This window comes from Corticium candelabrum, chromosome 9 (genome assembly GCF_963422355.1).
Source record: "Corticium candelabrum chromosome 9, ooCorCand1.1, whole genome shotgun sequence".
NCBI lineage: Eukaryota > Metazoa > Porifera > Homoscleromorpha > Homosclerophorida > Plakinidae > Corticium > Corticium candelabrum.
In genome coordinates this window covers 4,997,007-5,018,731 of record NC_085093.1, presented here as the reverse complement: position 1 = coordinate 5,018,731, position 21,725 = coordinate 4,997,007, and the positions used below count along the sequence as shown (strand labels likewise).

Here is a 21,725-nt window from a genome sequence, read left to right as displayed (position 1 = left end):
CTCTACAGTAGCAATACTAGACGGTTTCTGACTTTCTGGCTGACTCTAGAAGGGTTCCTAACTCTAAAGTTGCTCTCAGTAGTACACATGACCACGAAAGATGGTTCCAAAAGTGCGAACTTGATTACCTTAAACCCTTAAACATATTCATTAACCTAGGACTCACGTGACGATTATTGGTATGATTATTGGTAAATAGGATCTCTTCCATGCCGTAGATTTCTAGCCACAATCGGACACAGGTGCACTACGATGGAATTACATATGACTAAAAGTGACGTCGCTTTACACTGTCACTGGAACTGTAGCAGCCCAAGACTTCGAGCTTGCGCAGTAGGGCAGAACCACGGGAGCTCGAACTACGGTGTCTACTCGTTCGCCGAACAAATCCGCAAGTACACTACAGGGTATCGCCATGTAAATTGCTCGCTCGCTATAAGCTGTCGTGACGACCCAGCAAAAGACTTGACATCTTGTTTCTCTGCTATTTCCTGCTCTAGGTCATTGAACGTGTTTGCAGCATGCATTCTTCTACAGATAAAAAGACCTTTCTCCTGGACGAGCCCAGCAGTACAAGTAGCTGTCGGTCTCGACCAGTTCACAAGTCAGATTTCATGATCTCGACGAGCACGCGACTTTCTCTGCATCAGCACTTTAGAAACTAACAAATTAACGTCTTTCTCTACTAGCCCTTGGGTTGTGCTGTGTTCTCTGCTCCTTATTGTGTCAGCGGTGTTTGCTGCGGCGTTTGTCGGAGGCTACTACTTGGGGAAAAACAAGGGAACGCCCGAGTCACGCGAGTCAACAGATTACTATACTCACAAAGGTACGTACACTTGATATAATGGCACGTGATACTTGGCTGTGGTCCGTAATCTAATCTCATATCTTCTGCTCGTACTTCGTTTCTAGCATACAGCTTCAACTATGACGGCAACAGCCACGTCATTCCCGCATTCCGTGGTGCTCTACCGGTTGAAGAATTTATTCAACCGCGTGCTGTGGTGGTGAACGGACAGTTGATGAGTGTACCAGGAAATCCAATCCTCACACCGAAGGGAACAAGTCAAATATTTATCTACCAGGTCAGAATGCTGTCGCTAACTCATAATTAATTATATATAGACTTTTAAAGTAACGAGGTTTAAAGGAGGAACACCCGTCATTTTGCATGTTTGTTTTGGATGAAAGGCATACCGATGTGGGCACGCGGTACACTGTAACTCGTGTGATTGGGCTTTTTCCTGGAGTGCTGCAGACTTATAGCGTGTCAGGTATTAGTGTGACGTCGTGCTTCATGTTTCTCCTGTACCTTCCACCACATTGTTCTCAGTTGTTCTAACAACGGACGCCGACATGAATTTAAGGAATGCTCAACTCTTTCAATCTAATAGATCATGCATGCATAAGCCTGATCTACAATAGAATCGAGCTCGTCTTCTTTCACCGCCCTTGCCATTCCCCGGATATCTCTTGGACACGAAGAGATATCCAGCACATCTTTGCGGGCTTCTGCTAACACAATGTAGCACTCACTTTGACAAATGGTGTGTGTGTGTGTGTGTGTGTGTGTGTGTGTGTGTGTGTGTGTGTGTGTGTGTGTGTGTGTGTGTGTGTGTGTGTGTGTGTGTGTGTTTACGCGCGTGTGTTGAAGCCTATAGATGTCTGCTAATGTGTCTGTTCCATTTCAGTACCAAGATGAGGTGAGCTTCATTGTGACAGCTACTGGTCAGAACTATGGAGAAGAAGTAGTGAACGCCTCCATGTCAGGAGAAGGGCAGTACACATTGAGAACATCCGGCTTGCAGGGAGAGTTAGTCCAACTGACCGACGGCTATCATCAGATGTACGATCGCATCGCCATTCCAGACAGTTTCTCAACCAATTTGCAGTGGGGCAACGTGGGCAGTCACGGTTACATCTTTGTTCTCAGTGACCCAAGCTCTTTGGATGCCACACTGGACTTCACCCGTGTAGCTGGATCACAGCAACCTTTGAATATCCGTGGTTGTTACCAGTATGATACAGAAATTACTGACCTGCCTTCTCTAGATTTGCCATTGACAATAACTCCTTACTCTGGAAAGGTTTGTTTACGCGTGCGCGCGCACACACACACACACACACACTCACGCACACACTCACGCACACACACTCACACACACACGCACGCACGCACACACACACAAAAGCAATTTTAGTGTTATACCTGTTTAGTTCTCTCTTCACAATAAACCTGATATTATGTCTGAAACACCTGTGGACGGCTCTCCAGACTCTTCAAACTTGAAAGTGGTTCGCTTCAATTCAAATAGCCGCCGTCGTCGATCCATGGCTACCCGTGTCTCTCATGGACTCGCTTTCATTCTGTCACACCCCGACACCAAAGAGATCCTTCACAGAATTGAACTTACTCATGAACCGCGTCATGGCGGAAAAGAAGGCAGCATGTGCTGGAATGTTCAGAACAACGTGGACCGCGTAGAGGCTTCCTTCTGTCCTTTTTTCCATAATGCACTTTATAATGGTCTAGATGGCAAGCCAAGCGATAACGGCAGTCACAGCATGCTCATCAACACTCACTATCGTATCATGAATGACGACTCTGGTTTGTCAGACACGTGGAATCATGCGGCTTTTCTGGTATCACATACCTTCTGTTCTTATCTATCCCTGTTTGCTTCAACGTCAGTTCTTTAATTTTAGGTTCACGACATTAACCGTGACTCTATTTTGAGCGAGCTGCACAACAACAGAGATAAGCGAAGCTTTTTTGGAAGTATCTTCCACGGGGTGGAAAGCATTGGAAAAGACATCGCACACGGCGTCACCAAAGGATACGACGCAGTCAAGAGCGGCGTGAAAACTGCCATTCACGATGTGGGACACGCAGTCACGTCCGCGGCTAGCACGTACAATAATTCCATCTTACATTCACACGCGACTAGTGGCTAATTGTTGGTGTGCATTCTAGAATAGCAAAGTCGTATCATTGCGGCTGGGTGAAATCTATCGAGGAAGGAGGAAAATGTCTGAAAGGCGGAGTAGAATGCGGTACAGATATTGCCGGTGAAGATTTCACCCTCGGTCTCGACACAGTTGAGACCGTATACAGCTGCGGATCAGCCATAAAGGACTGCGTGGAGTACGGTCGCAACTGCTTCTAGAGCAGACGCTTGTTCCAAGAACATGAAAACTCCAGCATCTAGGCTGCTTGCATGTTCCCCTCAGCTCATGGTTAAACTGTAATTGTTTTGTTAGGGGGGTATACAAATTACGTATCTGGTTTCAATTGGCTGTGATCATAATGTCATTTGCTGTGATCTTGTGGACGCTTCATAAATCAAAAATAGACACATTTTCTACTCATATGATAGCTTGACTGTGCAGGTGGAACTCAATTATTGTTTTTATTAGAAACTACTGTTAGTCTAGTTTTGCAGGGGCACTGGAAGGGTATCTAGATTTCAAAAAGTAGCTTTCCGCCAGCTGTCCATTGCGCATAACTTCCGTTCTGAGTCCTTCTGACCAATAATATATTTCCAGCAAGAGCGGCATTCCTAAAAAATCATTAATGATTTTTGGGCCGTGATAAAAAAATTGTACTGCGTCAGTCGGCTGCATCACGCTGCCGGAAGTTGACAAAAAGCTATAGTGTCTGGCAACTCGAGGACATGACACGTCTACAGCGCAAATCTAGCTAGTTTGAAGATACTTGGTTCGACAACTGGCCAAGGCCTCGTTGGCACGATTCCGTGGAGAAACCTTTCTGTATTCCCACTGATTTTGTCATTCAGATGAATTTGAAGCTGACCAACTGTCGTTCATTGCTATGATGGTGTAGCTGTGCTGAACGGACATTGATCAGGAGATGCTGCTCAACTCACTCAAGAGATAACACGTGCACAAGCTTGTTCGCTGCTATAGATGGTCATAGCGGCTAAGCCTAGATTAACGTGCGAAGACACTCTCAAAGGCTTAATCTCTAGCAAGAAATTTGGAGCATGTCAGATTGTGGTCGTCTGTAATCAAGTTTCCTCTTTGCTAAATAATTGTAAAGGTTTGACAGTCAGAGGCAAGATCTTGGACTGTGCCCTACAAGATTCTGTTCGAACATTATCTCTGCGGTGTTAGGCAAAAGATAATTCAGTCATCCAGTCCAGGATAGACAGTTTTGCAGATGTAACAAAATGTCACTCAGGGATCAGAAATGTCTGCTCAGTCTACTGGTGCTGAGGCGCACGCACGCACGCGCGCACGCACGCACGCACGCACACACACACACGTGATTTTAATGCTTTCTACATCAGTTCAGTTTTCTGTTAACAATGGATCGATTTTCAGTCTGAAACACCCAACTCCGGATCTCCAGACTCTTCAAAGTTAACAGTGGTTCCCTCGAATGCCATTACCCGCAATCGCCAATGAATGGCTACCCGTGTCACTCGTGGATCGAATGGCTTTCATTCTGTCGCATCCAATACTAAAGTTCTTCATAACCTTGACCCTATAGTCTTCAACCGTGACATGGTGGAAAAGGACAGCATGTGTTGAAAGGTTCAAAATTATGTGGACCGTGTAGGAGCTTCCTACTCTCCTCTATTCCATCAAGCACTTTACATGTAATGGTACCCTCAACAGTTCGAGTAACAAAGGTTGTCACAGCATGCTAATGAAGACTCACTAGCGCATTATATACTGTAGTGACTCTGATTGACGAGACACGTGCATGGAATGACCTAGTCTCGCGTAACCACGCCTACTAAAATATATAGAAACGGGGAGGAGCTGGCTACGCGTGATTAGGAATGACCCGTCTTTTTTGGCACCACATAACCTAACGCTTATTACTCCCTAGATCAAGGGTATATTCATTCCTTTGCACCATTTAGGTTCAGACTTTGATCTCGACCCTATTTTCAACAATTTGCACGACGTACAGAAACAAGCGAACCTTTATTGGGAGTTAGCTACGGACTCGGAAAGAGCAAGAAAATCATCCTAACTGGCGTTCAAAACAAGGATGAGGCAGTCAAGCAGGCGTTGGTATCTGCATGCATGAACTCCATGTCGTGTAAAAAAATTATTCAAATCGGTGGCTAGCAGGTTCGTCCACATCAATGCCGCGTTACTATTCACGTGCGGCTATATAAGGTACGTTGGTGTGCATTGCATATCCAGTACAGCGCTGTAAAGATAGAGCATTCGACTGAAAATTCCGTATCAAGGGAGGTCAATGTTTAGGCAGTGCATGGAGTTCAACGCGACACGGACATTCGGTTTTACCATTGGTTTCGACACCAAGCATCGTCCATTGTGGATGGGGCAGTAGGACTGAGCACAGTTTCTTCGTGAATGCCTTTGAAGTAGGCGCTAATCCAAAACAAAACAAAGGAGTCAAATCTCTAAGCTGCCTATACATTTACCGCGCTTGCTGTTTTTAGAATCCAATTGTTTCGTAGGTAAATTTGGAAATTTACATCTGGTTGGCGGAGTCAGTATACCACACGTTTTGAACTTAACTGCTGTAAGAATCGCCTGTAGAACAGGAAAAACAGGCAAATTTCTTTTAAATGGCTAGAAATAGCACTCGAAGATGCTTTCATGGAAATAAAATTTTGACAATATGAAGTTGCATTTAATTATTTATGTTAAACGACGATTGAAAGTACGCAGCAACACAAAATTTATTTGTGACCCAAAATATACAATATAATAATAAACGAATGACATCCCAAACGATGCCTGTTACGTGAGTCCATTCTCGTGCGCTACAAGCACCAAGTGCATTATATTCAAATATAACAATACCCCGTATACGGTCACACAAAAATATCAAACGTACCATCATTACACAAAACAATCATACCAGCATGAAGCCTTCGTGTCCAATATCAACTGCCAACGTAAGCTTCTCTTCAAGAATTTCGGCGGATGGGTAGCCTGGCAGATACAGCGTGTTTGTGCACGTCGATGCTCGCGGAAGCTCTTTGACTGTAAAGCAGAACTTTTCATTAGACACATCATGCAAGATATCACGTCTCGACAATGTGACCTTCCATCCACTTGGCGACAATAATCACCCAGGTGCTCCCCTCTAAAGGTAATCGTCCACTTCCGGTCACAAACTGCAAAAAATTGCTACGAAACGCCTATACAGAGAAAGAACACATATAAGAATAGGGAGCGTTGAAATGCCATACAGTTAGAAGAAACGGAAAAGAAACAAATTGATCCTTTACGTACACCGTCACGTGGTTTGCCAGAAAGTTCCAGGACAGAAACGACAGCGTCAGGACTCACAATCGTCGTCACTTTCAATAGACGTATCCGTCGAGTTGCTGCGTTCTGCGTCCTCAGGTAAACTAGTATTTGACGAAAGGGGATGGTCCCAATCAAATAATCAAATGACCCTAGGCTGGGTTCACAATATGCGCCGGTCATGGCAACGGCAATGAGCGGCATGCTGCTCATCTAAATGAACGACAACGACGGATTGCGATCAAATAGCCGCGTGGCAAGAACGGCATGCCGCTGGGATAGGAAACTGGTCGGCAAGTCGCGGACTGCTGCTCAACTTAGAATAATTAATTACTATCGTATATAAAATTAGACGGTCACAAAGCCTTGGGAACCAGACCACACGACACCAACGACACACCGTATAGTACGGTATTTAATTAAGAACAGAGACTGCGGTGGGGCTACACGTTCGTGCGGCAGAACGCGCAATTAGCGGTTTGCGGCGCCGTGTCGTGAAGGTGGGCGGAACATAATGTGAACCCAGGTACCAGGCAGGTCTAGTAGACCCTTCAGACATCGTGTCCCTCTTGGCATCAAACGCGCCCACAATAAACAAAAAGAAAACGGTACCCTAAAAGATCTTACATCTGAATTCTTCTCTAGAACTTCCCACATCCACTTGATCTGCGGCGAATCGGCATTATATCGCTCGTACGTCGTGTGGTCCTTCATAAATTGCAAGTCGATAACAGGTTGACCACACAGTAGCAGCAACAGGTCGTTCGAAGAAAACGGTTTCAATAATCGTTGAGGTATCAAAGAGCAGAACCCCTTTTTGAACGAGTCCAGCTGTTCCTTGACAGACTCTACAACAGACAGAAAACGGACGTGACCACACCTATAGACTAAAATCAATAGTCTATAGTAATAAGGACTGCACATGAGGTAAGCAGTCATCCTCGATTGCCTGTTCGAAGAGTCCATCTTGCTTACCTACTAAATGCCAATTGAGAATATACTCTATGTATTTCATCTTGTTTTCCGTTGTTACGTAAATAGTCTTCCCATTGGGAATCAGTTCTATTTCACGGACGTCACCAAATACATCATCATTGGCAGTGAATGTCAATCCTTCGAAGGCGTCAATACTGTCTGCGTCAGCAAGCAACTTCAAACTTCTGTGCAGGCGAAAAGAAACGATTCAGAAGTCTGAACATTTTCACTGTGCCATGGGCATGCTGACATCAAGTTTCACATCAAGTTTCACAACACTCAATCCAACAAAAACGGTAATAAACAGCAATAAAAGGCATTTTATGTCGTGCTAACTGACCAGTACAATATAGTCAGGAGCTTTTACATTACTTAGTTGGGAAAATAGAACAACTTGCTCTTAATGACCATTCAAATCAATTGATCATTTTCAGTACCCATATATAGTAAACATTCGTTTGAAGTTGAGGTCATAATGTTTTGCCTATTTTCTTTCAACGCCTCCCACCATTCACGAGAGGTGTGTGAGAAGAATCTACTAGTCACACCCTACAGTGTGCTGCCCCAGCAAACCGCCAATTTCAATTTTGGATTTACCGTCTGACAAAGAAATGACAACTCAATTGACTCAAATCGTTCAATGCCATAAAGACCATGACTTTTAATATGCAGTGTTTGCCAAACCAAAAACGATACAAGTTTGATGATATTCTTGCCACAAGTAGCACTTTCACTCAAAGATTCTTGAGTACAATAATAAAATTGGGTTGCAAACTGCCTTGCAGAGCTTGTTATTACACTATTAGCAAGAGTCTCAACAGCAATATTCATCACACGAATGTTCCAAATAGAAGACCCGTGCCACTATGAGGTGTAACTGTTTAACAGCCTTTGCCTATACGTCACAAAAACGTCTCAGAGATATAAACAGCCCACAGCACCCTTACAACATGGTAATAACGTTCCAATCACTCAGTCTTAAAGTCAATTTGGATACATTTACGCATGCACAAGCTCAAAACATTTTATGTAGAATGTAATAAAAGATCAAGAAGTTGCTGCAATCAAAAAGAAGCAAAACGGTCAAGCACAAGTAAAGCATCCCACATGTATGAGCTGACACACACACTGTAGTTCCACTTCTTTTTAGTAGCCTCGTCAGCAGAGTCTCTAGCGCTTGTTTTGTCCGTGCTGGTGCACAATCATGTATCGATTTCTCTCTGGTAGCTTCAGCGTCTAAAATCATTGCAGCCGTGTTTTGCTCTCGTAGCCTAGTGCTCTACTCACTCAAAATCTGCTGCCATCACTTATCTCAACTCTTTTTGTCTCTCTGATGACTTATCAATTTCTGAGATTATTCAAGGTTTACATTCCCTCATAGCCTAGTCCGTAGATCCTCTTAAGATCTTGTAGACACCTCATTCTGTCTTCACACATGTTTGTATCCCTAACATTTACTTGTAGTCTTGCAAGCTGACAGTATTATTAAAGAGTCAGTAAACTGTTTTGCAGTAGTGCATTATAGTTTGATGTATAACATACTATGTATTTGACAAACACACAGACCAACAGTCGACGGATAGATTGAAAAATACGCACACAATCACACGCACAACCATCAAAACCTTAAACCCAAACACTATTTACCCATTCACCAAACCTGAACAAAGATGGATCATCGTGCTCCAAGTCATCAATCTCACTTCGGTGACCGAGTAAGAACTTGAATACAGCTGGCGTAAGAGCTGCATTGACGTAGCAATCTAAAGAGTAACACAAGTACACTGTACTACACAACGCGTTTCTACGTACATCCATCAACAAATCTTACTTTCTGAAATTGCCTTTGCACAAATCTTTCCAGCAAACACAAAGTACTGTAAATGATTGGGATTAACGGAGGAGTGTCGATTAGGCCGGAAGAGTCCGTTACTGCACCGACTGAACAGCGCATACTCTTCATTGAATAGCTTTTGACACAACAAATCATAAAATTCTCTACAAATAAGAAACACAGTTGTCAACCCTAAATTTAGTAATAAGATGATAATAATAGTTGTTACCGTTTCAGTCCACCTCCATCGTGTCCAATTTCTAGGTCAAATCGAATCCTCAATGAGGTGTATAAAGACTCTCCTTTTAGAGTATTCAATGCAGCAAAAGCATCCTCAAACAAGTGTTCGCGACGTATCGTCAACGTTCGAAAGTTGCTTCGCCATACCAGCGAATAACATTTGTTCAGCGCTTCCACTAGTTGTTTGCGTTTCTCAAAAACATTTCTGTTGCACACTATGAATTTGAACGGACTATGTCTTACATGCTTGTCTCCAACTTTCATCACTAGAGTATGCTCTCCAGGACTCTCAGGTGAAACCGATACACATAAATAAGTTGCTCCTTTCTCCTTTACATGCTGGACTAAGCAAGAGGTACCATCGATAAATGCCTGGACGAGATGTGCCTTTTGTGAACATTTGACTTCGTTTCCAAACTGATCTCGTAGATTCACAAAAAACTGTAGTTGCTCATTGACAAAACATTGTGTCAACTTACTCAGAATCACTAGTTCGCTGGTCGGACCGTATGCACAAGTCTCGACTACTTGTATTGTCTGCCCACTCACTTGTGATCCATTGATCAGCACCATCTTGACACCAGCACTGGTCGGAGTGCCTCGAATCATATAAGTGCCGTTCGCTAGGTCAGTCACTTCACATTCAATATTGCTGGGTCTCATAGTGCCAAACTTTTGATGACCACGTTCAATTTCTACTTTGTTGATCCCACCACCTGTCATGTGTTTGTTGCCATATCGATCATGTGCTTCAATTATGCACTCAAATGTGTCTCCAGCTCTACACTTGACAACTGATTTCTCCGTCTTCGAACTTGACTTTCGTGCCTTTCTTTTGCTGCATTGCCGGCTATTGGAAAGACTCTTCAAAGTTGCAAGTTTAGGTATCGTAGCTTTTTCAGTTTTGGATGTTGTTCGAAGGCAGCATCTGGTGGCACATACATTTCCTGGCAAGACGAAGCCCATAGACAACCGATTCCAGTTTTCTCCGCCATCAGCAAAGTACACACTAAGAGGTTGCTGAGTCCGTGACAACGCTACCATCATTTTGAGTGAGCTAGCAATATAAGGAGTAATAATAACGTAATACACTCCTGTAGCCAACCAAATGACCTTCAATTTCAAGTTTTGAGTAACAGCAGACTTCCTGTCTTTCTGTCCAACTAATGAGACCAACACATCAAGATCACCATGAGAGAAACAGACATAATCACATAGCTTCTGACGCATCTGATGCAGCAGGTTGACAGCCGAGAGATGTTGAAGTCGACCACTTTTTACTGGAAAATGGAACCGTGTCTTGTAGGGCTGGATCATATGGTCATAGGTTGCAATACACCGCATTGGGCTTCCAGCAGAAACTCCCCGTACGCCAGTTCCAAGTCTTGATTGAATGCCACTGCGTGTTTGGTCATCATTTACATAAAAACGACATGGACTCTGTTTAATGTGATTGCCATTCAACTTGATTTCAATCAAGTGCCAGCCTTTCATGGTAGGACGCCAGACAGCTGCCACTAATCCCTTCCGCCAAGTCCAACTGACTGAGTTATCCAGTACAGTTGTCTTGGACTTCTTCACCTTGTACACGTTCACTGATACTTCTATTCCTTCAACAGGTCCCAAAATCACGTGACCACTGCTCGAACAAACTGCAATACTAAACTCAGTCAGCTGACAAACAGATGAAAAGAAGAGTGCAGTTGATTGAGAAAAGTCAATACGTGACAAATGAGAAGATGCACGACTAGATCGTAGCATTCTGTAAGGAATAGTCGATGAAGGTACTTGCTGGGTCTGTGCTGATCGTAGTATTTGCATTGCCATTGAACGTGCTGATGGATAAACAGCGGCTCTATTCATACACAAAGAAAACTGCAAGACTCCAGACGGAAGCAATAAAACTATAGGCAAGTCAGATATCGAATAGCTGACAACAAACTTGATCTGATTGCACCAGGTCAAGTATTGTGCAGCTCGAGAACGACTGGCACAAGAAAGTAACATCTCCACAGCATTGCAAACAGACAAGATTCGCCACTGTCCCTCAGTACTCAACCATATCAGATCTTCTATCAACATGTCGTCAATGAGAGTCTCAAACAAACCCTCGGTAACAATATTCACAAACTCTGGTGACTGCAGCAAGCAATCAAACCGTCTTTCAGCCATTTCAGCAATGTTGATAACCACGTTGGTATTAGGTATTTGTCTGCCTAATGATAACTGAAACCACTTTAGTAACCTGGGCATAAAGTCTTTCTTCAACAGGGATGCCAGTTCCTGTTGACAAAACTTCAACCATAAGTTCTGCAAAGCTTCCTTAAATTCTCGAGGCATCGGTAACTGCATCCTTAACGCATGTTTGCCAGCAATTGACACAACAGAGAGCCTGACAATCAAAATGTTCTGATAGACTTGAACAGGCTGGTTGACTTCAGTTGACTGTTCAATAACTATGTCAACACCACTAATCTTTTTTCCAAAGATCAGTCTTGGCTCTATGTTTAATAATCCTGCCCTTTCTAGCTTGCGTTGAAGGGGATTGTTGAACATCTCTTGAAAGGTTTCTTCCATCATGGCACATAACAATTTGAAATCGGGTCTCATCAAATTGTACATAGCCTTGGACAAACCACTTTTGGAATGAATGAATATGTGAAATGATTCATTCTGTAGAATTTCCCTCAAACGAATCTCACACAGTTTGGCCACTTTGCAAATCTCTGCAGGTAAACTAGAATTATTCTCAAATTCTTCAAAAACAGTAAACTGCAAAAATCCATGAGGCACTACAGACCAGTGTAGCAAAGTTTTACTATCGCAAGTCACTGAGTAGCAATAATTTTCAGGTGTTTGTTCAATAGTGTTTGCAACACGAGGCACCACATTAATACTCAGTCCATCACACAGAGTGACTAAAGCATTTGCCTCTCGAATTGACCAAGCCGTCCTGTCATCATCAAGCACAAATACTCCTGGAAATTGCGCTTTAGAAGATTCTTTGGCTTGAGGTACAACGCGATTTAACTGAGATTGCAGAACGGTAGCGAGTGATAAATGGTGACCATTGCAATCAGAATAATTTGCATTCTGCAAATACAGCAAGAGCGCGCAGACTTCTGTTGAGGACAATTCTTTTAGAAATATAGTCAAAGAAGAATCTTGAAGAATTTCAGTGATAGGCATCCACCACATCCGCCTGTTCAGATTAGATAGTTGTGAAAAAGAATTCGGTAGTAACAGTTGAAGATCAGCAAAGCGTTGATACTGAGAAATGGTCCCAAATACACATCGCCGTCTTTCAAGCTTAGAGGAAAATTGAACCCTCACATATGGAATAAACTGATAGCTGTGATCCCTTAGGGTATAAAAGGAGGGTCCTCCATCGACACTTGCTAATTTCTCGAATCCCAACCCAACGTCACTTATTAAGTTCAATCCTGCACTGCAGACCAGCTTCCTTAGCTGCTGATGTCCTCTACCGTCAACCAGCGCTAAGAAGACATCTGCTGGTGGAACACCCAAATTATCATGTTCAAATTGAGAAGTCCTCGCTATTGCATTTATTGCCACTTCATCCGGCATACTCATAGTGACTCTCGGAAACTGAGCCTGCAACAGCTTGCCAAGACGTTCTAAAGACTGTGAAACTAGCATGCCAAACTTCTTGTCCGATGTGGGATTTAGAAGAGCTGTGAAGCAACTAGTAGCAGTAGGAAGTAGCACAGTAAAGTTTCCACAAAGCCTTTTGTCTAAGTTCTCGCAAACATGTTCAATACCGTGTTTATGCACAAGTAAACTCACTGTAATGCCACGAAATGTCAAATCAACCTCAACATTTTCTACCGCCGCCGCTGACTGTATCCTTACTGACATGATGTCATGAAGAACTCTTGAAGCAATGAGAGTGTACACATCACTCCATTCTAGTTGACCGTTGCAGTACCACGCTGCAATGCTACTCAAAACTGTATCAACCCCACATGCAACTGCATCAACTCCGCCGACAAGTCTAGTCTGCTCTTTGAAAGAGTTCCAGTCAATAACAATATCAACACAGTTGCTCACAAACGCAGAATGCAACTTGCCGATTCCAGAGGCACACCGTAGAAAGAAAACCCGCTCTTTCTTCAGAGCATGCGTCCAGGAAAACTGGTCAGGTATGCAGACCAGCTTGCCATCACAAACATCAAAGGGCCATACAAGCCGTCCAGATTGTGGTTGTATCAGATGAGCTAGTGCTTGACAGTCTATTGAAGCAAGACCAGGCACATAACGAACAGAAACTGTATCAACATAATCAACAAATACTCCAGCACAGAGTTTCCCAAATTGACATCTAGTGTTTCGCTTGCATCGAGGGATTAGAGATTGAATGTCATTCCAAATCTCCAAACAATCTGCTACGTATTGGTAGAATCCTCCCAACCCTCCAGTACCAGAGGCTGAACAAACAAATGAGACAACACTAGCAGGAGCTTGAGACAAACTAGCAATTGCCAGACTAACAAACACCTGCTGATGAACAAACTGTTCAATGCATTGACCAGTTTTACTGCACAATCGTTTGAGATCTTTGTTTGCTGAAAGATCAACCGAGCTGTGAGGAGGTACAGTAGAGTCTTCCACGTCCACCTTAACACACCGTGTCTGTTCAATATCAAAAATGTAGTGACGATTGCCGTCATCTGGAGTACCAATACAGAAATTTGCCATAAAATGAATCACACATAGTCGAGGTTGGGAAAACATGTTATTGTAAATGTCTTGAATGACATGGCTTAACACGAAGTCAGATGACACAAACGTGTTGACTAGCAACTCCACAGACATCACTGAGCTACAAGAGAATGATTGGCAAATTGCATCAGCATTGCTGTCGAATGATTGCCAGTCTACGTCGACTGTGACATTACAGACATGAAAGGGAAAGCTCCGACGAGTTGCCATCCCATGCTCTAAACGCTTTAAACATTCCAACTCAGCATCTGACCAGCAACAACCAAGAAATAAAGTAGAAATTTCAGTACAATGAGCATGCGTCTTGCTGCTGAAAGCATCGGACAGTGCCTGCTGATGGAGACATTGCAATCCCATCAGCAATTGCATTTTGAGTGGGACTTCCGGCAGAAAATCTGCAAGAACTGACGAAAATCTAGTAGTATCATTGGATTTTACCTTCAACAACAAAGACAGAAGTAAAGCTCCCTCGTTCCTATGTCCAAAAGCAAACGCATTGTCAACTAAAGTGCAACCATCAGTAGAAGTGTTTGTAGCCGGGACTCCCAAATCTTGAATCAAATATGCAGCAACTGAATACTGGCCTCTTACTGCAGCATTTAAAGCCAAGTTGAGTGCAAGTTCAGGAATGGAAAGAATTTCCCTGGTAAAACGAGCATACAAACGCAGTAGGTTTTCCTCGGTTCCAATAAATGAACATTTCAATAAGGTGTCTTCTCTTGAAGACAAATATTGAAGCAAGCAAGAAATTCCATTAACAGCATTATGTCGAGTTACAGCCACCAGCTTTCGTTGACTGGCTAAAGTTACAACTTGCCCAAAACTGTTGTAATACAGCTCCTCGATAATATCATAATGACAGCAATCTAAAGCTCGTTCCCACACTGGTGCAAGAGGACAATCACTAGACTGAGGCTGTTGAGGATATCCTTTACCAGAAATTGTAAAACAATGCCGAGTTGATTTTCTCACGTCTAATTGTCTCTTTTGCTGTGCATTTCTCTTCATTAGTGACCTAAACCAGCCAAATGCTAGACAAAGGAATGACTGCTGCTCCTGATTAACTATACAATGACAATCTGACTCAAGCAGATCTTCAGGAGCCTTGTCATACAATAAACCAAGGAGAGATCCATGTCCATAACCAGATGCATATTGGACTGAGTCTAATCCAACTTTGTCTTTCAAACTTTTCATTGGTTCTGGTAGATGCGGCAAAAGTAGCCTCACAATCTCTACAGATCCTGAAATACAAGAGAGGTGAAGAAGTCCAACACCACTGCCAGCAGAACGGCAATCAGTCCAAGAAACATCAGCTCCATGTTCAAGTAGAAGTTTGACACAACGGTAATGTCCTCCAAATATAGCCAGTGCAAGTGGAGAATAACCAGATTCATCAAGTTTGTCAATGAAGTTTGTTACCAACTCATTGTATCCATCGATCTGCTTCCAACAACGTAAGATGTACTCAAGAATTTCATTATGCCCATATTTGCACACTACTCCTAGCAGACTTGTAATATTCTGTCCAAATTCCAAGTTGCTCATCACACACCTAATAGCTTCTAACACTTGTAACTGATTAAACTGGCAAGCATACCCCATGAGAGAAATCAAAGATATGTTACATCTTGAAAGCCGAAAGTACGGTTGATATATGCTGATTTCATGATACTTGTCTTTGTCAGTGTTTTCTGCAGCGTTAAGCTCCATTAAAGGAGAAAACCAGCCAAAACACTGATCATCAAACATGCCAGAAACTGTCTGCAAGTCATTCAACTGACACTGCAAATGCACTCTTTCCTGCGAGGAAGCCAAACTTGCTAACTTTATTTTTCTTCTGAGCAACTCCACTACCATCTTATTGCCTGATGATGTTGCCATTTCAATAATTGCCCACGTTGGAATGCCAGAGACTTCCTCTGCAGCCTTGAAAGTTTTGAAATTGTCTCCCATATGAGACAAAAGTGCTGTAACCATACGAACATCTCCAAACTGAATTGCAAAATGAAACGGAGATGTTGCAATAGCCTGCTTGACACCCAGTTGACGAAGCTTCTTACCTACTATAGGTGACAAAGGAATTTTAACCAAAGGATCACAGCCGTGTCTCAACAGCACCCTTACCACTTCATACTGACGTTTCTTAACAGCCACATGTAAAAGTGACTCAGAAGCACATTCATCGTCTTTGCCATAAAACAACACATCAGGGCTGCCTGTATCTAAGATGCTAGACACAACCGGAACTTCTCCTTCAATAACTGACAACACAGCAGTATGCCACCATGCAAGTAGTGTTGGTTCTTTCCAGTCACTCTTATGATTGCTGTCTGGCCAATGGCAAGGGTAAATCTTCAAGCAGTGTTTGACAACATCCCAGTGAAACTTCTGAGCAGCCAACCATGGATTTACCATAGTACATCCACATTTAAACAGAGACATAGCACAGTACCCTCCATTTATAGCCTGAATCTCTTGTTTCTGATTTCGATTAACTCTGCCAGGACTGTAAATACATGCCAGATCAACAGCTCCCAATTCAACAGTCACAGATAAATTGTGCCGTGTGCTACTGCATCTTGGAAGTGAAAAAGCATCAAGAACATCTTGCAGGCCTACTGACCATCGAAACTTTTGTCTTAGTTGCTCAGCTGAAGCAAGAGTGGCAAGTAAACTAACTAACGACCGACTAGAAGAAACCGCTGCTGTAATAGCAATCAAATCTATCTCTTGTTGTGACAAGTGAGAGCCTTGGCTAATCTGTTCTGCAAGTATAGTAGCAATATCAACTGCGACATCATTATCCTGTGATTGTAATTCATAACAACCGCTGACTGGTAATCCATTCAAAAGTGGATGATACTGTTTCCACAAAGCAGCAAAAACTAATAGTCTGCGGATATCAGCAGAAGATCTTGTGCTATTGTTATACAATATGCAATCAGTTGTTGTTGCGAACCGTTCGGGGTATTTCAAATATGATAGAACAAGTTTGCTACATTGCGAAGGCTTTGAGAGAGATAGCAGTATCCTGACAACACAGAGCGTAAGTGGGGAACTCTTTTCAACATAAATCATGCCGGTCTCCTTAATCAGTTCTCTAACTGCTCCAACTTGAAGACATCCAGAGGCAACAGAAAGAGCAGTACGACCAAGACTATCAACATGATTTAAAGCATCAGATGGCAATAACTTCAACAGACAAGCAATCACGCGTATCCATCCTCGAGCAGCAGCTTCATGTAAACAAGACCAACCTTCAACTCTTGAAACTGCTACACATCTTTGTCCCAGAATGTAGTCATTCAAATCAATGCTATAGGCAGCTCGTTGCCTGTAATATGAGATCAAACTACTGCGTACAGCTCTAAACTTGAACTTTTTATGGCCAAATATCTTTAAACATGAATGGGCGAGCTGCACTTTTGGTGGTGAAGGTTTCTGTTTCTTAGCCAATTGTGTTACCTTGGGCACTAAGCCATACTGTACACAAGCAATAAAATGACACAAGAAACCGTCCACATCTGGAACCAACATCGAAACTCGAAGTGTGTCTTCCAAATTATTCAGAGCCTTCGCAGGCCACTGCAACATCAAATTGCAATAATGAAGTCGCTCTTTGACAAACTGTTTCGAGTTCAAAAGGAAATCAAAAAACTGACAAATTAAATCGTTTTTCTTGACATCCGTTGAAGTACTTAGTAGCTGCAACAATGAATACGGAAACCACTTCATAGCAAACAATTCATCTGAAATCATGAAACATCCACCAAATACTTCAACAACATCCCACATACCATTACGTAAAGCAACTGTCATGACATCACGAATCACTTTATTCAATGTAAGCTCATCATCAGAATGACCAGAAAGTCTTGGCCATCGTGCGACACATTCTTGAGCTAGTAACATAGCCATTTCATTATCCTGACGTAAAATGGCTGACATCAACGGGATTCTGCAAACAAACAAACAACAACATAAAATATTTCACACCAGCACCAGCTAAAATAAGAAGCATTACTGTTTCTGATTCAGCCCTGATAGGTTCAATGGATCAGCTCCAGCATTCAACAAAATCCTTGCCCCTTCGAGCCACTTTTGAGAAACAACAGTATACAGAGGTGATCCCACCACTGAGTCGCACGCATTGACATTCAGATTAAACCTGTGCATAAACAGAGCTTGATAAAACTGCAGAACAAGATGAAGTGGTAATTACCTGTTTGTAAGATCTGTAAGAGCTGGCAAAAGAGAATCTCGATCATGCCTTGCAACAGCAGCATTGCACAGCCTCACTAACAGGCTTGAATTGTCAGTAACAGCTCCATTTTTCAGTAGACAAATGACAGTCTTGCAATGCCCTTCAACAACAGCTCTATCAAGTGAAGTCATTGACTGTCCGTCTTTAGCATTGACATCAACAAATGGGCAACAAAAATTGTCAGTTAACAAAGCAGCACACACTTCTGTTAATCCTTGACTTGCCGACTCATGCAGTAGAGATGACTGATTACAAACAGAAGCTGATACCAAAGAGCAAACAACGGAAAACGGCAATGAAACAAAACTAGAGACTACATCAAATTCCTCTCTCCACACAATTCTCTCCAAGTACACATCTTCTTCACAGACTTCAGCCACGTGACAGTGTGATGCATGAATAGAACCGTAACTATAGAGTTCATTAAATGCCCTCCCTACAAATGGGGCACAGAACTGTGCCACTAAGGGAACGAATTCATACAAGACTGTATTCGAACTGCCAAGAGCAGCACATAGAACATCTTTGTAATCGGACCATAACTCTGGTGATGCAACTACAGCACTTATGCCAGAAAGTAAGAACGTTTTCAGTGGTTTCAACTTAGACTTGAGAATAAGCTTCGTTATTTCAGTCAGTTGTTGCACTGAATTGGCATCTGATTTCAAGCCATATCTCCAAATTTCTGTCAACCACTGGCTGTCTCGTTCCCACAGCAACAATGACCAAAAGCCTTTCCTGCAACAGTGCAACAAAACGTCACATAGAAATCGCCCATGTGGAGAAGTATCTGCTAAATGTCTGTTGCTATTTGTAATAGCATTCACTACCCGACTGAATGCATTCTGTATTGACAAAATAATTGGTTCAATTTGTACTTTTGATCTGCAAGGCAATAAAGGCAACTTTAACAAAAGTGACAAAAGAGCATCATAAGGAATATCAGAATCAACAATAGCATTCTGGTCTGATGTTACGTCTTTACACGGAGCTTCAGTCTCGACAGCTTCCAGATAATGAATAGTAAATTGGTCAAGGTGTGTTTTCAAATCAGCAATTTCCCACTGACTTTCTGCATTCACAACAGCTGTGCAACTTTCTATCAACTCCAACAAAAGCTTTGCTTGATGCTGCTGATAACAACAAGCAATACTTTGAAGTTTGTCTTTCAATTTACATTTTGAAATACCAGATGAGACATTACCAAATTCCTGATAGAATAAAGATGGTTCTAGATTGTTCATATTTTTGTGCTTCCAGCTCTTCTTGTTGGTAAGAACATTGTAGAGCAACTTCTTAGGTAAATATTTAGAACAATTCAAGTAGTGTTCAATAAAAGATGGTAATCTTGCAGAATAGGAATCACTTTGGCACTGGCCCATTCTATGCAGTATAGATGTCACCAATGCATCACTTTCAGAAACTACTGCTTTATGCAGTGCAGTTTGTCCACTGTTGTCAATTGCAAGTAAATCAGCTGATGAGCAGAAGTCCAAAATGACTCTAGCACAATCCCATTGTTGGTAATGAAGAGCGACCAAAAATGGTGTATAACCCGCAGCATTAGTCAATGATACAAGACAAGGATTTGCCTGTAGAAGAACTCTCACAATGCCAATATCTCCTCTAGCTGCTGCTGAATGAAGGCAAGTCGATCCACGCCAATCTTGAGTAGCCACATCAGCTTTGAAAGCAATCAGTGTTACAACTTCAATGCTTCTGCTATCTGTTGCTTCATGGATGACAGTTCGACCCATCTCATCTTGGTCGTTCATATCACCAGGGGACAGATGCATCAAACATAGTTTCAGCGATAAACAGTCACCATTTGCAGCAAATAACCTCATCAACACCTTAACTTCAGAAGTTTGCAGGCAACTAATAAATGAAGAAATGAATTCAACATGACCTGTATCAATAATGCTTTGAGAAAGCCACACCGACAACTCATTATTTCCTTTCAGTAGACCTTTTGCATCATCCCGAAACAAAATCAAAGCCAAAATAGAGAACTTTCGCTGAACCACAGCCAAGTGAAGAGGTGTGTACTTTGAAGAGTTTTCAGTCAAATCAAGTTTGAGGTCCCAGCAATCAAGAAGAAGTCGAACACAGTCCAGTTGACTTGCACTCACTGCATAATGAAGAGGCGTTGATCCTCTCCAATCTTGAGCATTGCTGTTTGCTCCAGCATCAAGTAACAGCGAAACAACACCAGCATGTCCCCTCTGGGATGCCTCATGCAAGGCTGTCCGTCCCATGTAGTCTTGCAAGGAAATATTCAGTGAAGGCACAACATCAATAAGATGACGAATTCCAATTACGTCGTTCTCATAGGCCAATATGGGTAGCACTTTCTCAGCCAAGAACAGTGGAAGACGCTGGTATCCAGTCACGTGACGCCTAACTAAATCAATTCCCTCCTGGGTTGAAAGCATTGCACCGGGTGTGTAACCCAGTCTGTCTTCTATCTCCATGCTTGCTCCATATTCGATCAGCACTGCCGTGCAGTTGCCTCGTAGACGATAAATAGCACAATGCAAAGGAGTGCGACCCACGTGATCCTGTAGGTCTAGAAACGTCGACAATGAATGGCCCGGCATTCGTTCCAAACAATCAAGAAAGGTTCTTAGCACTCCTGACTCACCCAACAACGACGAAAAGTGGAGAACATCAGGGATGAACGCAGAATTCGCAACTTTCCCTGATAAATCAGCTGCGATACCCCATTTAGTTAAGTCAGGCGATAGCACGAAGCGATTGACCGCCGACAGATCTCCAGAAAGGACAGCGTCGTAAACATCAGACCATTCCATGCGAACGAGCTGCGAATTTCCTGATGGAGATGATCAGACGAGTCACGTGATCCTGGGCTACACCCTCTGCCCGTCAGTGTTCATGATCAGTGTTCTACTCTTGCAAAGTAAATAGCATGAAGGTATCGTAACTGCCTGTATGAATTATGTATTAGAGAGAAGCTCTATCCATGCACTCTATCCATGCATGCAGTTAGTCTAAGTATCTTAGTATGCATGTACATACGCACATGGATAAAAGGCTACTTTCCACACGGTCACACCGTTACCAAGAGTAGATAAAGGAGTTCAAGTGTGTACATATACCTTTAGCCAAGTAAATCCAATTTAAAGTTAATTTTGCTGTTGTGTTCCTACTGTATAAAAATTGTAATCTCGCGTACCCAGACCCTACAGCCGCGTCCGACGGTACCGCGGTACCGCGAACCAACCCCAGCGGTTTGACTGTCCGGGATCCTCTCCCCAGGATTGAAGAGTATGTTAATCTAGTACGTTTAACAGATCACGCAAGACTTAAAAACCTGCCAGTGACTCTGACGATACTGCAGTTCCTCAAGATCAAGTATACAAACAATGCATTATACGTACCATC

At 42.7% G+C, this 21,725-nt stretch overlaps 2 protein-coding genes across 2 annotated transcripts; one reads left to right on the top strand and one right to left on the bottom strand.

Annotated features, from left to right (window-relative positions):
- The first annotated feature begins 288 nt into the window (after positions 1-288).
- Positions 289-3,369, top strand: LOC134184947 (uncharacterized). The gene is made up of 8 exons (XM_062652721.1): positions 289-407; positions 501-604; positions 690-826; positions 913-1,085; positions 1,692-2,087; positions 2,218-2,643; positions 2,707-2,912; positions 2,975-3,369. Exons 2-8 carry the CDS (start codon positions 522-524, stop codon positions 3,165-3,167), a joined length of 1,614 nt encoding a protein of 537 aa, XP_062508705.1. The 5' UTR covers positions 289-407; positions 501-521; the 3' UTR covers positions 3,168-3,369.
- Positions 3,370-5,675: 2,306 nt separating this feature from the next.
- On the bottom strand, positions 5,676-21,133 carry LOC134184682 (uncharacterized). Its single transcript, XM_062652428.1, has 9 exons — positions 18,279-21,133; positions 18,081-18,224; positions 9,300-18,014; positions 9,068-9,234; positions 8,897-8,999; positions 7,237-7,421; positions 6,889-7,109; positions 6,056-6,152; positions 5,676-5,994 (listed from the first exon to the last, which is right to left on the bottom strand). The coding sequence occupies exons 1-9, from the start codon at positions 21,131-21,133 to the stop codon at positions 5,864-5,866; spliced, it is 12,618 nt and encodes a 4,205-aa protein (XP_062508412.1). The 3' UTR covers positions 5,676-5,863.
- Between the last annotated feature and the right edge of the window lie 592 nt (positions 21,134-21,725).